The following is a 16,127-nucleotide window of genomic DNA, read 5'->3' on the forward strand; positions in this document are numbered from 1 at the left end:
CACCGCTGATCTCTGGTGATGGATAGGAGGCATTCTCAGTGAGGTCACCGCTGATCTCTGGTGATGGATAGGAGGTATTCTCAGTGATGTCACCGCTGATCTCTGGTGATGGATAGGAGGCATTCTCAGTGATGTCACCGCTGATCTCTGGTGATGGATAGGAGGCATTCTCAGTGATGTCACCGCTGATCTCTGGTGATGGATAGGAGACATTCTCAGTGAGGTCACCGCTGATCTCTGGTGATGGATAGGAGGCATTCTCAGTGATGTCACCGCTGATCTCTGGTGATTGATAGGAGACATTCTCAGTGATGTCACCGCTGATCTCTGGTGATGGATAGGAGGCATTCTCAGTGATGTCACCGCTGATCTCTGGTGATGGATAGGAGGCATTCTCAGTGATGTCACCTCTGATCTCTGGTGATGGATAGGAGACATTCTCAGTGATGTCACCTCTGATCTCTGGTGATGGATAGGAGACATTCTCAGTGATGTCACCGCTGATCTCTGGTGATGGATAGGAGGCATTCTCAGTGATGTCACCTCTGATCTCTGGTGATGGATAGGAGACATTCTCAGTGATGTCACCGCTGATCTCTAGTGATGGATAGGAGGCATTCTCAGTGATGTCACCGCTGATCTCTGGTGATGGATAGGAGACATTCTCAGTGATGTCACCGCTGATCTCTGGTGATGGATAGGAGACATTCTCAGTGATGTCACCGCTGATCCCCGGTGATGGATAGGTGATGTCACAAACCACACTCACACAATGGTGGATTTTGCACTTTTGATTTAGTGGCCCCAGGAATCAGGTCTCATATTTTTCTATAAACCACAAATCAACTGCTTAAAAAAAAAAAAAAAAAAAATCAAAGAAAATTAAAAAATATAGAAAACAACAAAAATAAAAAAAAATAAACCCCTTCATTGCCAATCATCCACCCGCACTTCTGATGCTTTAACAAACGCCATTGGAGACCAAACTGCTGACAGGAAGTGACCGAGTGTAAACAGGAAGTAATGCTGCGTGTGCGGACGTGGAGGGATGATGTCATCATCCAGTGACATCATCAGTACAGAGAGTGACGTAAAACCCGAGCGTAGATAAAATGTCATTAGTGCAATTTACAAATTTTACAAAAGATTGAAGAAAGTTTTGTCCCAGAGCCGCGAGGACGGTGAGAGTCCCCGTCACAGTGCACCGTCCGCGGCGTCTTTCTCCAGTGCAAATACTTCTAAAAAGACGAGTCCTGCATTAATAAACAACATAAAAAATCATTCACTAGTCTTGGCGAAGGCGCCGCACACAATGCCACCGCACAGTACCGGTACACGGCCGTATTACGCCAAATCGCTCCCATCGTTAAAAATGAACGTCCATGATAAGAGGTGCGGGCAAAGTGCCGGGTCCAGCGCCTGCCGCAAGAAGACACGACTCCAGTCCATGCGATACCCGAGCCAAACACATCGCAACCCGCAGAAACCGCGAGAGCTCAGCTCAGCAATCGTCCTCCTGAAACATCTGCTCATCCAGCTCCTGAGACTCCAGATGTTCCAGGCGGTCCGTCCTACTGCCGCTCATTATCTCCTCCGGCGTCTTCATGAACCTAAGAATGAGGAGAAGATTATACACAGATGATGTAGAAGGATACAACGCAGCATTATAGCACTATTATAGTACATAGGGGCAGTATTATAGCAGTATTATAGTACATAGGGGGCAGTATTATAGTAGTATTGTAGTATATAGGGGGCAGTATTATAGTAGTATTATAGTACATAGGGGCAGTATTATAGTAGTATTGTAGTACATAGGGGGCAGTATTATAGTAGTATTGTAGTACATAGGGGGCAGTATTATAGCAGTATTATAGTACAGAGGAGCAGTATTATAGTAGTTATATTCTCATACACGGGAGCAGTATTATAGTAGTTATATTCTTGTACATAGGGGCAGTATTATAGTAGTTATATTCTTGTACATAGGAGCAGTATTATAGTAGTTATATTCTTGTACATAGGAGCAGTATTATAGTAGTTATATTCCTGTACATAGTGGTAGTATTATAGTAGTTATATTCTTGTACATAGGGGCAGTATTATAGTAGTTATATTCTTATACATAGGAGCAGTATTATAGTAGTTATATTCTTGTACATAGGAGCAGTATTATAGTAGTTATATTCTTGTACATAGGAGCAGTATTATAGTAGTTATATTCCTGTACATAGTGGTAGTATTATAGTAGTTATATTCTTGTACATAGGGGCAGTATTATAGTAGTTATATTCTTATACATAGGGGCAGTATTATAGTAGTTATATTCTTGTACATAGGAGCAGTATTATAGTAGTTATATTCTTGTACATAGGAGCAGTATTATAGTAGTTATATTCTTATACATAGGGTGCAGTATTATAGTAGTTATATTCTTGTATATAGGAGCAGTATTATAGCAGTTATATTCTTGTACATAGGGGCAGTATTATAGTAGTTATATTCTTGTACATAGGGGCAGTATTATAGTAGTTATATTCTTGTATATAGGAGCAGTATTATAGTAGTTATATTCTTGTACATAGGAGCAGTATTATAGTAGTTATATTCTTGTACATAGGAGCAGTATTATAGTAGTTATATTCTTGTACATAGGAGCAGTATTATAGTAGTTATATTCTTGTACATAGGGGCAGTATTATAGTAGTTATATTCTTGTACATAGGAGCAGTATTATAGTAGTTATATTCTTGTACATAGGGGCAGTATTATAGTAGTTATATTCTTGTGTATAGGGGCAGTATTATAGTAGTTATATTCTTGTGTATAGGGGCAGTATTATAGTAGTTATATTCTTGTACATAGGGGCAGTATTATAGTAGTTATATTCTTGTACATAGGGGCAGTATTAGTTATATTCTTATACATAGGGGCAGTATTATAGTAGTTATATTCTTGTATATAGGAGCAGTATTATAGTAGTTATATTCTTGTACATAGGGGCAGCATTATAGTAGTTATATTCTTATACATAGGGGCAGTATTATAGTAGTTATATTCTTGTACATAGGGGCAGTATTATAGTAGTTATATTCTTGTACATAGGGGGCAGTATTATAGTAGTTATATTCTTGTACATAGGGGGCAGTATTATAGTAGTTATATTCTTGTACATATGGGCAGTATTATAGTAGTTATATTCTTGTACATAGGAGCAGTATTATAGTAGTTATATTCTTGTACATAGGAGCAGTATTATAGTAGTTATATTCTTGTACATAGGAGCAGTATTATAGTAGTTATATTCTTGTACATAGGGGCAGTATTATAGTAGTTATATTCTTGTACATAGGAGCAGTATTATAGTAGTTATATTCTTGTATATAGGGGCAGTATTATAGTAGTTATATTCTTGTTCATAGGGGGCAGTATTATAGTAGTTATATTCTTGTACATAGGGGCAGTATTATAGTAGTTATATTCTTATACATAGGAGCAGTATTATATTAGTTATATTCTTATACATAGGGGCAGTATTATAGTAGTTATATTCTTGTACATAGGAGCAGTATTATAGTAGTTATATTCTTGTATATAGGAGAAGTATTATAGTAGTTATATTCTTGTACATAGGAGCAGTATTATAGTAGTTATAATCTTGTACATAGGGGCAGTATTATAGTAGTTATATTCTTGTACATAGGGGCAGTATTATAGTGGTTTTATTCTTATATATGGGGTATATATCACAGTAATCCACTACAATTAATAACCGCCATATGTGTCTCGCTGATTGCAGACCGTATATTACCCTGATGTCTGACGCCCCTGTACCTGTACTTGGGCCTTTGTACCTCTGCACGGTCACCCTCATCGTTACCTGAAGAGTAGTCTTTGTCCGGGTTCCTTGCGGATGATGTTGAGCTTGTAGTAATGGCGGAGCGCACGTGACATCTTCTCGTAGGTCATGTTCGTTCTGTTCTGTATATGGAGGTGATAGAAGAATTAGTGCGTGGAGGGGGATGTGAGAATTCGGCAGGAGAAGATATGAGAGACTCACTTTGTGGTTGCCCCAGAGTCGCGCCAAGCCATTGGGGTCCATGATTCGGAAGACCATCGACTCCTTATCTTCCCAGCGGATGAAGTTCTCGTATCGGATGTCGGACAGGAGCTGATACACGTAATCCCAGAGCAGCCGGCAGTCTGGAGGGCGAGAAATACCGAATCAGATGTGCCCCTTATAGTGGGGTCATCTATACCCAGCGTGCACCCCACACATGGCCGAGCGGCCACGTAACCCCTTTATGCCAGTCACTATGGATGATGACAGGACAGTTTATCACTGTAGCCCCGTAAGTGTGTATATAGATGCCGCCATCTCACCCGCTATCCTCCCCATGGGCATGGTTTGCTCCTCGGGGGGCGAGATGGACACCATGACGTGGTTCATGTACGCCATCTCCTCGCGGTGAGATAAGTTCATGGGTTTGGTCTCGCGCTGCTGCCCGTCGTCGGCTCCCAACCTCGGCTGCTTGAATTCCACGGGATGCCGCGTGTTGAGCAGCAGCGGGTGCATGATGGGGCTGGGCATGAGCTGGATGACTCGCGGGTTCTCCTGCCGCGGGTTCTCCTGCCGCGGGTTCTCCTGCCGCGGGCTGCTGGCTTTGGGCAGGGTATCGTTGGGGCAGTGGTTGGTTTCGGCTGGAGACACAGACAGCGGGTAGGCGTCCTGATTGTGGTGGTTGCTTTCACTTTGCAGTCGGTGGAGGCGATCGGCGGGGGACGGGCGGCGGAGGCTGCTGTCGAGTGGCGAGCGCAGCGGGCGAGGCTCAGGATCCGGAGACGGGTGATGGTTGGAAGTGAGGGGTGAGAAGGATCGGTGGCGCAGCTCTATTGTGGGGGTGTTCTGCGGGTGGATGTCAGAGGGCGTTCTGGGGGGAGGTCGGTGATGAATTTGATCTGAAGTAAAAAGAAGAAAAAAAGTCAAAAATCAATAAAAAATGACTCTACTCATCCTGAGCCTCCTGGTTCATGAACGGAAAGCTAGAACTGCACTTACCGTCATGGTGGTTCTGGGGGAGAATGATATCGGGGTGACTGTGGAGAGAATTTCCAGTGTGAAACACAGACGGGGGCAGCGGCCGGGGTTTCCTCTGTCGCAGGATGTGCTGCAGAACCTCGTACAAGACGTCACCTGAGGAACAGAAATGCGTTGGAGCAGTTCTGCCCGACACCTCTAGAGGGCGCCACTGCCCAAAAGGAAACCTACAGTAAATACAGGGCCCTGCATCGTGCTCGCTTCTGGAAAAGCTGGGTGACCACGAATACTGCCATCATTACAGCTCACATATGCCAGCTTTCCTGCTTTCCAGAGTCTAAGAGAGCTGGGGATGTCCACGCTGGCAGGGTGTGCTCCCCCTTTTTAACCTTTAGGATAAACGTCCACTCACCTGAGTGGGGGCAGCGGTAGCGGAAGTCCTCCTTGGTGAGGAGCAGGAGGGCTTTACCGTTCATCTCGAATGTATTACTCTCTATGGGATGCAGAGAGAATTCGCCTTCAGCCCAGCGCAGCCACTGAGACACGTCCTCCCGGGACCAGTAAGATGGCGGTAGACCTGGAGAAGAGAGAGCAGCGCTATTACAGCGTCCCAGATACTGCACATTGGTTCATCATAGTCACATGACCACTAGATGGCGGCAAGGGGACCCATGGCCAGTAGAGGGCACCGAGGGGACACATGACCACTAGAGAACCAAGGGGACACATGACCACTAGAGAACCAAGGGGACACATGACCACTAGAGAGCACCGAGGGGACACATGACCACTAGAGAGAACCAAGGGAACACATGACTACTAGAGAGAACCAAGGGGACACATGACCACTAGAGGGCACCGAGGAGACACATGACCACTAGAGAGCACCGAGGGGACACATGACCACTAGAGAGAACCAAGGGATCACATGACCACTAGAGGGAACCAAGGGAACACATGACCACTAGAGGGCACCAAGGGGACACATGACCACTAGAGAGAACCAAGGGCACACATGACCACTAGAGGGCACACATGACCACTAGAGGGCACACATGACCACTAGAGGGCACACATGACCACTAGAGGGCACACATGACCACTAGAGGGCACACATGACCACTAGAGGGCACACATGACCACTAGAGGGCACACATGACCACTAGAGGGCACACATGACCACTAGAGGGCACACATGACCACTAGAGGGCACACATGACCACTAGAGGGCACACATGACCACTAGAGGGCACCGAGGGGACACATGACCACTAGAGGGCGGCAAGGGGACACATGACCACTAGAGGGCACCGAAGGGACACATGACCGCAGAGGGCACCGAGGGGACACATGACTACTAGAGGGCACTGAGGGGACACGACCACTAGAGGGCATCGAGGGGACACATGACTACTACAGGCCACAGAAGGGACATATGACCACTAGAGGGCACCGAGGGGACACAACCAATGGAGGGCACTGAGGGGACACATGACTACTAGAGGGCACAGAAGGGACATATGACCACTAGAGAGAACCATGGCCACAAGATGGCAGTGAAGGGGACAAATTATCACAAGATGGCACAGAGGGAACACATGAACATTAAAAGGCACCGAGAGGACACATGAGTCATGACCACTACAGGGCACAGAGGGGGCGCATGACCACTAGATGACTGGGCAAGATCCAAAAAAATATGGTAGCAATTGTAAAAAGAAAAAAAATAAAGTAAAAATTTGAAAGAAGTACAAAAATTGGAAAGATCTGTATTCTTAAATAGAACTGGTGCATTTAAATATTTTAATCCCCCCGTCCCCATCATCCACCCTGATGTTCGCCCTCTTGTATTTGGGAAGGAAATTTCTGCGGTCAAAACATACAAGTCCCGACGGTCATTATCAGACCCAGGGCAGAGCGGATGTCACTGTGGAAATCACAACCAACTCCAAACTTCAGGTGGACGGACGGCAGTAGATGACAGCAGCAGTGAGCGGCGGAGGAACAACAACGGAATCTCAGATTAAAGTTTTAGGCCAAAAATGTAAAGAAAAAAAAATAATCAGGTTTCTGTGCACTGACGGCAATCAGGGATCTGGAAAATGGTAAAAACATTAAGCAAAAGTCTGAATTTATGAAGACCGGCTCTGAACACTGGGAATAAAGCCGTCAGGTCTCCTGCACCAGAAATGAAGTCAGATATGTTACAATAACCCTGACACTTTCACCACCTTCTGCCCACTTTGAATGAAGCAGCTGACGACTTTGGAACTTTTTTCCTACAGCAAAATCAGCCTCACCATCCTAGTTCCAGTTAGACTTAAAAATTAGCAGCACTTTTCCTAATTGAAATAAAGCCTAATTATCGTAGGAGGCTGGACGCCGGCCCGTCACGATAAAATGAAGAAAATTAAAAACCACAACTGTAACAACTGATAACTTTTCTACATAACAACCTGCATGGTCCCTCTCCTCCATAACAAGCTGGATGGTCCCTCTCCTCCATAACAAGCTGGATGGTTCCTCTCCTCCATAGAACGCTGCATGGTCCCTCTCCACCATAACAAGCTGCATGGTCCCTCTCCTCCATAACAAGCTGCATGGTCCCTCTCCTCCATAACAAGCTGCATGGTCCCTCTCCTCCATAACAAGCTGCATGGTCCCTCTCCTCCATAACAAGCTGCATGGTCCCTCTCCTCCATAATAAGCTGCATGGTCCCTCTCCTCCATAATAAGCTGCATGGTCCCTCTCCTCCATAACAAGCTGCATGGTCCCTCTCCTCCATAATAAGCTGCATGGTCCCTCTCCTCCATAACAAGCTGCATGGTCCCTCTCCTCCATAATAAGCTGCATGGTCCCTCTCCTCCATAACAAGCTGCATGGTCCCTCTCCTCCATAACAAGCTGCATGGTCCCTCTCCTCCATAATAAGCTGCATGGTCCCTCTCCTCCATAACAAGCTGCATGGTCCCTCTCCTCCATAACAAGCTGCATGGTCCCTCTCCTCCATAACAAGCTGCATGGTCCCTCTCCTTCATAACAAGCTGGATGGTCCCTCTCCTTCATAACAAGCTGCATGGTCCCTCTCCATCATAACAAGCTGCATGGTCCCTCTCCTGGATAACAAGCTGCATGGTCCCTCTCCTGGATAACAAGCTGCATGGTCCCTTTCCTCCATAACAAGCTGCATGGTCCCTTTCCTCCATAACAAGCTGCATGGTCCCTCTCCTGGATAACAAGCTGCATGGTCCCTCTCCTGGATAACAAGCTGGATGGTCCCTTTCCTCTATAACAAGCTGGATGGTCCCTTTCCTCCATAACAAGCTGGATGATCCCTTTCCTCCATAACAAGCTGCATGGTCCCTCTCCTCCATAACAAGCTGGATGGTCCCTTTCCTCCATAACAAGCTGCATGGTCCCTCTCCTCAATAACAAGCTGCATGGTCCCTCTCCTGGATAACAAGCTGGATGGTCCCTTTCCTCCATAACAAGCTGGATGGTCCCTCTCCTCCATAACAAGTTGCATGGTCCCTCTTCTCCTGAGTCCGGAGGATACGGTTTCTGAGGTTTCCATGAAGAATTTTCCATTTTGCCCCCATCCAGAGGCTGCGGCCCAGGGAAGACGGCAGCGTTTCCGGATTGTGTGGATATAGGACTTCTTTAGCTTTCACTTGCATTTGTATTTGTACAGAGACTGATCACAGACTGATTTCTGGATTATTCTTTAGCTCGTGCAGAGATTCCTGCCTGTACATAGCGCAGTGTGTTATGATCTGGTGGCCTAGGAGCAGCATGAGACGTACTCTGGAGAAGGTGGTACCTGTACTGACCGCAGACCCTGAACTTAACACCGCAACTAGAAGTAGCCGTGGAATGTACCTATCACTCCCTAGACATCTCGACACAGCCGGAGGACTAATTACCCCTAGAGATAGAAAAGGGAAAACTATCTTGTCTCAGAGAAAATTCCCAAAGGATAGACAGCCCCCCACAAATATTGACTGTGAGAGGAGAGGGAAAAAACATACACAGACTGAAATCAGAATTTAGCAAAGGAGGCCACTTCTAGCTAAACAGAAAGGATAGGACAGAGTACTATGCGGTCAGTATTAAAACACTAGAAAATATCCACCACAGAGAATACAAAAACTCCACATCTAACTAAAGGCATGGAGGGTATATCTGCATCTCCAGAGATACCAGCTTGGCTAAACAAATCCTTATACAGACCAAGCTGGACAAGACAAAAAACATGGAAAAGAACTGAACAATAAGGCCCACAGCATGTGGACTGCAAAAATAAAGGCCAGAACTTATCTTTGTTGAAATGAACTGCAAAGCAGGAGAGACCAGGCAGGGATGTGAATCCTCCAGGAACAATGGACAACTGGCACTGACTAAAGGGTCAAGCAAGACTAAATAGCCCAGTCAGAATTGCAAAAAGTGGACACACCTGATGAATGCTGCGATCCAGAGACAGCAGCGCTACCACTTATAACCACCGGAGGGAGCCCAAGAGCAGAATTCACAACAGCAGTGCCACCTGAGGGCATGGAAATCACGAGCATCCAATACTGACTGTGGCCGCGTTCCCTTGTTCCTTATACACATGGAATTTCCCAGAATGTCTGATGATATTATGTACTATAACTGGTGAATAATCAAAGTCTTTGCAATTTTATATTGAGGAACATTTTTCTGACATTTTTACACCATTTTTAGCCGCGGTTTGGTGACCTCTGACCACCTTTGCTGCTTATACACAGTCATGTGACTTAGATGATAATTGATCCTCCGAATGTTTTTAATTAATACTTAACTGTCGATCCTTTTGTTGACCCCGTCCTGACAATTCTGCGCCACTGACATTTATTTCTAAATGAAATCATTTTTTTTTCAAATAAAGTGAAGAAATGTCCAATGTTCACCTTCTGATCTGTGTGATAGACTATGTAGGAGATTTCCAAGTAATTCCAGTTTTGTTTTCTTTACGACTTTCTCAGTGGTCGAACTTTTTAGGAACCGGGGGTTGTTCGTGGTAACAAACCCTCAGAACGACTGCCACAAAATTGTGTAGACTGGATGCAGCTGTAACAGACCCTCAGCTGTGACAAGTATTCACTCAGACTCAGCCTCGGACATGACTGAAGGGGTTAAGCTGCCGCAGGGTTCACAGGGGTCCCTGGAGGTGAAGCTCATTCGTCATCCGCCATTAGGAAACACGGGTCCCATCCAAGAAGTTGGATGCAGGAAACCTCATCGTCCCACGCAGTAAATTCCTTCCACTTCACGTTCCCAAATAGGAAATTTCCCTCCTGGAGCAAGAAGAAGCCGCAGGAAGAGGGGAGAGGAGCGGCACCCACAATAATAGGAGGGGGTGGCGGTAGAAACGAGTGAGAATACACACTGTATACAGTATCAGCTCACCTACAGACCACATTAATACCGCCACATAGTGCACAGGGGTCCAACAGTGCCGAAAATAATAGTGGGAAAAGTAATTCCATAAAAATACACCTGCAATAACTACCCAAGTAATAGTGACATGCACTGCTCTAAATAATACAATCCCATACAGTCACCAAATAACATTATCGAAAGTAGCCAAACGCTGCCGCAGCGCACCCAAACAAGGCTCAGTTCACACTATCATCTCTGTTCTCCAGAACCTGACAGGTGATAAACCCAAACTACACCGCCATCACTGCCGCGGACCATGGCGCACGTCGGAGACTCCAGAAGTGATGGTCACACACCTAATGCCACAGCAGCGGCTCCTCATCTGACAACCTGCCTGTATGAAGAGTGAGCGGTTGTCAGCCCCGCTACCTACTCCTGACACCCAGTCCGTATGACCTGAGACTTATGGAGGCAGTAGTCGGTGTTTCCTAACTTCTCGCCAGCTCTGTGTACGGTTCTCTCTGCTGCACAATAAAGAGTTAAATAAACTCGGCTACTTCCTAGTAAGAACACCATGTAATTGTGCAACGTCTCTGACCGGAGAATTCCCCTTATTCTGTGAGAGGTTCCCGATACAACGCTGGATTATTTCTGCATGACTGTACAGAGTAGTGTGTGACGGTATGTGGGGGCAACATGGCGGGTCCGGCCGACACCTGGGCAACAGCGGGAATCCTGGAGCCCATCATCAATATGTGGTGACCGCCCGTCACCTCCACCATCAATATCTGGTGACCGCCCGTCACCTCCATCATCAATATCTGGTGACCGCCCGTCACCTCCATCATCAATATCTGGTGACCGCCCGTCACCTCCATCATCAATATCTGGTGACCGCCCGTCACCTCCATCATCAGTATCTGGTGACCGCCCGTCACCTCCATCATCAGTATCTGGTGACCGCCTGTCACCTCCATCATCAGTATCTGGTGACCACCCGCAGCCTCCAACACTTCTTCTAGTCACTTGTACATACAGTTGTGCTCAAAAGTTTACATACCCCGGGAGAATTTTTGCTTTCTTGGCCTTTTGTCAGAGAATATGAATGATAACACCAAAACTTTTCCTCCACTCATGGTTAGTAGTTGGGTGAAGCCATTTATTGTCATCTACTGTGTTTTCTCTTTTTAAATCCTAATGACAACCCAAAACATCCAAATGACCCTGATCTAAAGTTCACATACCCCATTTCTTAATACCGTGTATTGCCCCCTCTAACATCAATGACAGCCTGAAGTCTTTTGTGGTAGTTGTGGATGAGGGTCTTTATTTCCTCAGATGGTAAAGCTGCCCACTCTTCTTGGCATAAAGCCTCCAGTTCCTGTAAACTCCTGGGCTGTCTAGCATGAACTGCACGCTTGAGATCTCCCCAGAGTGGCTCAATGATACTGAGGTCAGGAGACTGAGATGGCCACTCCACAACCTTCACTTTGTTCTGCTGTAGCCAATGACAGGTCAATTTGGCCTTGTGTTTTGGATCATTGTCATGTTGGAACATCCAAGTACGTTCCATGTGCAGCTTCTGGGCTGATGAGTGCAAATTTGCCTCCAGTATGGCTGATAACGTGCTGCATTCATCTTTCCTTCAACTTTAACCAAGTTACTTGTACCTTTGTAGCTCACGCATCCCCAAAGTATCAGCGATCCACCTCCGTGCTTTACAGTAGGAATGGCGTTCCTTTCATCATAGGTCTTGTTAACCTCTCTCCAAATGTAACGTTTATGGTTGTGCCGAAAAAGTTCAATTCTGGTCTCATCACTCCATATTACCTTGTTCCAGAAGTTTTGAGGCTTGTCTCTGTGCTGTTTTGCGTATTGTAGGTGAGATACTTTGTGGCATTTGTGCAGTAATGGCTTTCTTCTGGCGACTCGACCATGCAGCCCATTTTTCTTCAAGTGCCTCCTCATTGTGCATCTTGGAACAGCAACACCACTAGTTTTCAGAGAGTCCTGCATTTCTGCTGATGTTATTTGTGGGTTTTTCTTTCCATCCCGAACAATTTTCCTGGCAGTTGTGGATGACATTCTTGTCGGTCTACCTGACCGTGGTTTTGTTGTTACAGAGCCCCTGATTTTCCATTTGTTAATCACAGTGTGAACGCTGCTAACTGGCATTATCAACTCCTTGGATATCTTTTTGTATCCCTTTCCTGTTTTATACAGTTCAACTACCTTTTCCTGTAGATCCGTTGACAATTCTTTTGCTTTCCCCATGACTCACAATCCAGAAAAGTCAGTGGCTGGATGAAAGATGCAAGAGTCTGTCTGGACCCCAGAAACTCACTCAGCTTTTATGCACACACTGATTACAAGCAAACAGGTCACAGGTGAGGATGTTACCTTTAGTATCCATTCAAACCCATTTGTGTCAAATTCTGTGCATGTTATCAGGCCAAAATCACCAGGGGATGAGAACTTTATAGCACAACTGTATGTTATGGAGGAACTTGGGATGAGGTTGTTCCAAGGATCTCAGAGAACTGACCCCAGATCTGTACAAGCCTCATACACAGAAGATGAGAGAGAAGTTCTCCAAGAGGTTTGATATATTCTTTCATAAATTGTGTACAAGTAAAGAAAAGAAGTGATGAAGGAGACAGGTGGTGAACAGAATCTGATGATGGAGATTACCATTGTATCTCCAGAGATTCCCCATAATGGATTCCATCCTAGCAGTATTATAGTAGTTATATTCTTGTACATTGGGGCAGTATTATAGTAGTTATATTCTTGTACATAGGGGCAGTATTATAGTAGTTATATTCTTGTACATAGGAGCAGTATTATAGTAGTTATATTCTTGTACATTGGGGCAGTATTATAGTAGTTATATTCTTGTACATAGGGGCAGTATTATAGTAGTTATATTCTTGTACATAGGGGCAGTATTATAGTAGTTATATTCTTGTACATAGGGGCAGTATTATAGTAGTTATATTCTTGTACATAGGAGCAGTATTATAGTAGTTATATTCTTGTACATAGGAGCAGTATTATAGTAGTTATATTCTTGTACATAGGGGCAGTATTATAGTAGTTATATTCTTGTACATAGGGGCAGTATTATAGTAGTTATATTCTTGTACATAGGAGCAGTATTATAGTAGTTATATTCTTGTATATAGGAGCAGTATTATAGTAGTTATATTCTTGTACATAGGAGCAGTATTATAGTAGTTATATTCTTATACATAGGAGCAGTATTATAGTAGTTATATTCTTGTATATAGGAGCAGTATTATAGTAGTTACATTCTTGTACATAGGAGCAGTATTATAGTAGTTATATTCTTGTACATAGGGGTAGTATTATAGTAGTTATATTCTTGTATATAGGGGCAGTATTATAGTAGTTATAGTCTTGTACATAGGAGCAGTATTATAGTAGTTATAGTCTTGTACATAGGGGCAGTATTATAGTAGTTATATTCTTGTACATAGGGTCATTATTATAGTAGTTATATTCTTGTACATAGGAACAGTATTATAGTACTTATATTCTGTACATAGGGGCAGTATTATAGTAGTTATATTCTTGTACATAGGGGCAGTATTATAGTAGTTATATTCTTGTACATAGGGGCAGTATTATAGTAGTTATATTCTTGTACATAGGGGCAGTATTATAGTAGTTATATTCTTGTATATAGGGGCAGTATTATAGTAGTTATATTCTTGTATATAGGGGCAGTATTATAGTAGTTATATTCCTGTACATAGGAGCAGTATTATAGTAGTTATATTCTTGTACATAGGGGCAGTATTAGAGTAGTTATATTCTTGTACATAGGAGCAGTATTATAGTAGTTATATTCTTGTACATAGGGGCAGTATTATAGTAGTTATATTCTTGTACATAGAAGCAGTATTATAGTAGTTATATTCTTGTACATAGGAGCAGTATTATAGTAGTTATATTCTTGTACATAGGGGTAGTATTATAGTAGTTATATTCTTGTACATAGGGGTAGTATTATAGTAGTTATATTCTTGTACATAGGGGCAGTATTATAGTAGTTATAGTCTTGTACATAGGAGCAGTATTATAGTAGTTATAGTCTTGTACATAGGGGCAGTATTATAGTAGTTATATTCTTGTACATAGGAGCAGTATTATAGTACTTATATTCTGTACATAGGGGACAGTATTATAGTAGTTATATTCTTGTACATAGGGGACAGTATTATAGTAGTTATATTCTTGTACATAGGGGCAGTATTATAGTAGTTATATTCCTGTACATAGGGGCAGTATTATAGTAGTTATATTCTTGTACATATGAGCAGTATTATAGTAGTTATATTACTGTACATAGGGGCAGTATTATAGTAGTTATATTCTTGTACATAGGAGCAGTATTATAGTACTTATATTCTGTACATAGGGGCAGTATTATAGTAGTTATATTCTGTACATAGGGGCAGTATTATAGTAGTTATATTCTTGTACATAGGGGCAGTATTATAGTACTTATATTCTTGTACATAGGAGCAGTATTATAGTACTTATATTCTGTACATAGGGGCAGTATTATAGTAGTTATATTCTGTACATAGGGGGCAGTATTATAGTAGTTATATTCTTGTACATACGGGGCAGTATTATAGTAGTTATATTCTTGTACATAGGAGCAGTATTATAGTACTTATATTCTGTACATAGGGGACAGTATTATAGTAGTTATATTCTTGTACATAGGGGCAGTATTATAGTAGTTATATTCTTGTACATAGGGGCAGTATTATAGTAGTTATATTCCTGTACATAGGGGCAGTATTATAGTAGTTATATTCTTGTACATATGAGCAGTATTATAGTAGTTATATTACTGTACATAGGGGCAGTATTATAGTAGTTATATTCTTGTACATAGGAGCAGTATTATAGTACTTATATTCTGTACATAGGGGCAGTATTATAGTAGTTATATTCTGTACATAGGGGCAGTATTATAGTAGTTATATTCTTGTACATAGGGGCAGTATTATAGTACTTATATTCTTGTACATAGGAGCAGTATTATAGTACTTATATTCTGTACATAGGGGCAGTATTATAGTAGTTATATTCTGTACATAGGGGGCAGTATTATAGTAGTTATATTCTTGTACATACGGGGCAGTATTATAGTAGTTATATTCTTGTACATAGGAGCAGTATTATAGTACCTATATTCTGTACATAGGGGCAGTATTATAGTACTTATATTCTGTACATAGGGGCAGTATTATAGTAGTTATATTCTTGTACATAGGGGCAGTATTATAGTACTTATATTCTTGTACATAGGAGCAGTATTATAGTACTTATATTCTGTACATAGGGGCAGTATTATAGTAGTTATATTCTGTACATAGGGGGCAGTATTATAGTAGTTATATTCTTGTACATACGGGGCAGTATTATAGTAGTTATATTCTTGTACATAGGGGCAGTATTATAGTAGTTATATTCTTGTACATACGGGACAGTATTATAGTAGTTATATTCCTGTACATAGGGGCAGTATTATAGTAGATATATTCTTGTACATAGGGGCAGTATTATAGTAGTTATATTCTTGTACATACGGGACAGTATTATAGTAGTTATATTCCTGTACATAGGGGCAGTATTATAGTAGATATAT

General features: G+C 42.9%; 1 protein-coding gene across 4 annotated transcripts in view; it reads right to left on the minus strand.

Moving 5' to 3' along the window:
* Positions 1-776: 776 nt before the first annotated feature.
* ETV6 (ETS variant transcription factor 6) overlaps positions 777-16,127 on the minus strand; it is a 30,489-nt gene continuing 15,138 nt past the window's right edge. For all 4 annotated transcript variants that reach the window (XM_077267162.1, XM_077267161.1, XM_077267160.1 and 1 more), the window contains exons 3-8: positions 5,451-5,615; positions 5,060-5,194; positions 4,384-4,959; positions 4,061-4,203; positions 3,881-3,981; positions 777-1,610 (exon numbers count right to left, since the gene is read on the minus strand). In XM_077267162.1, the coding sequence (XP_077123277.1) occupies positions 1,502-1,610; positions 3,881-3,981; positions 4,061-4,203; positions 4,384-4,959; positions 5,060-5,194; positions 5,451-5,615 (1,229 nt within the window). In that variant the 3' untranslated portion in view covers positions 777-1,501. The remainder of the gene's footprint in view (positions 1,611-3,880; positions 3,982-4,060; positions 4,204-4,383; positions 4,960-5,059; positions 5,195-5,450; positions 5,616-16,127) is intronic.

This window comes from Ranitomeya variabilis, chromosome 5 (genome assembly GCF_051348905.1).
Source record: "Ranitomeya variabilis isolate aRanVar5 chromosome 5, aRanVar5.hap1, whole genome shotgun sequence".
NCBI classification, from domain to species: Eukaryota; Metazoa; Chordata; class Amphibia; order Anura; family Dendrobatidae; genus Ranitomeya; species Ranitomeya variabilis.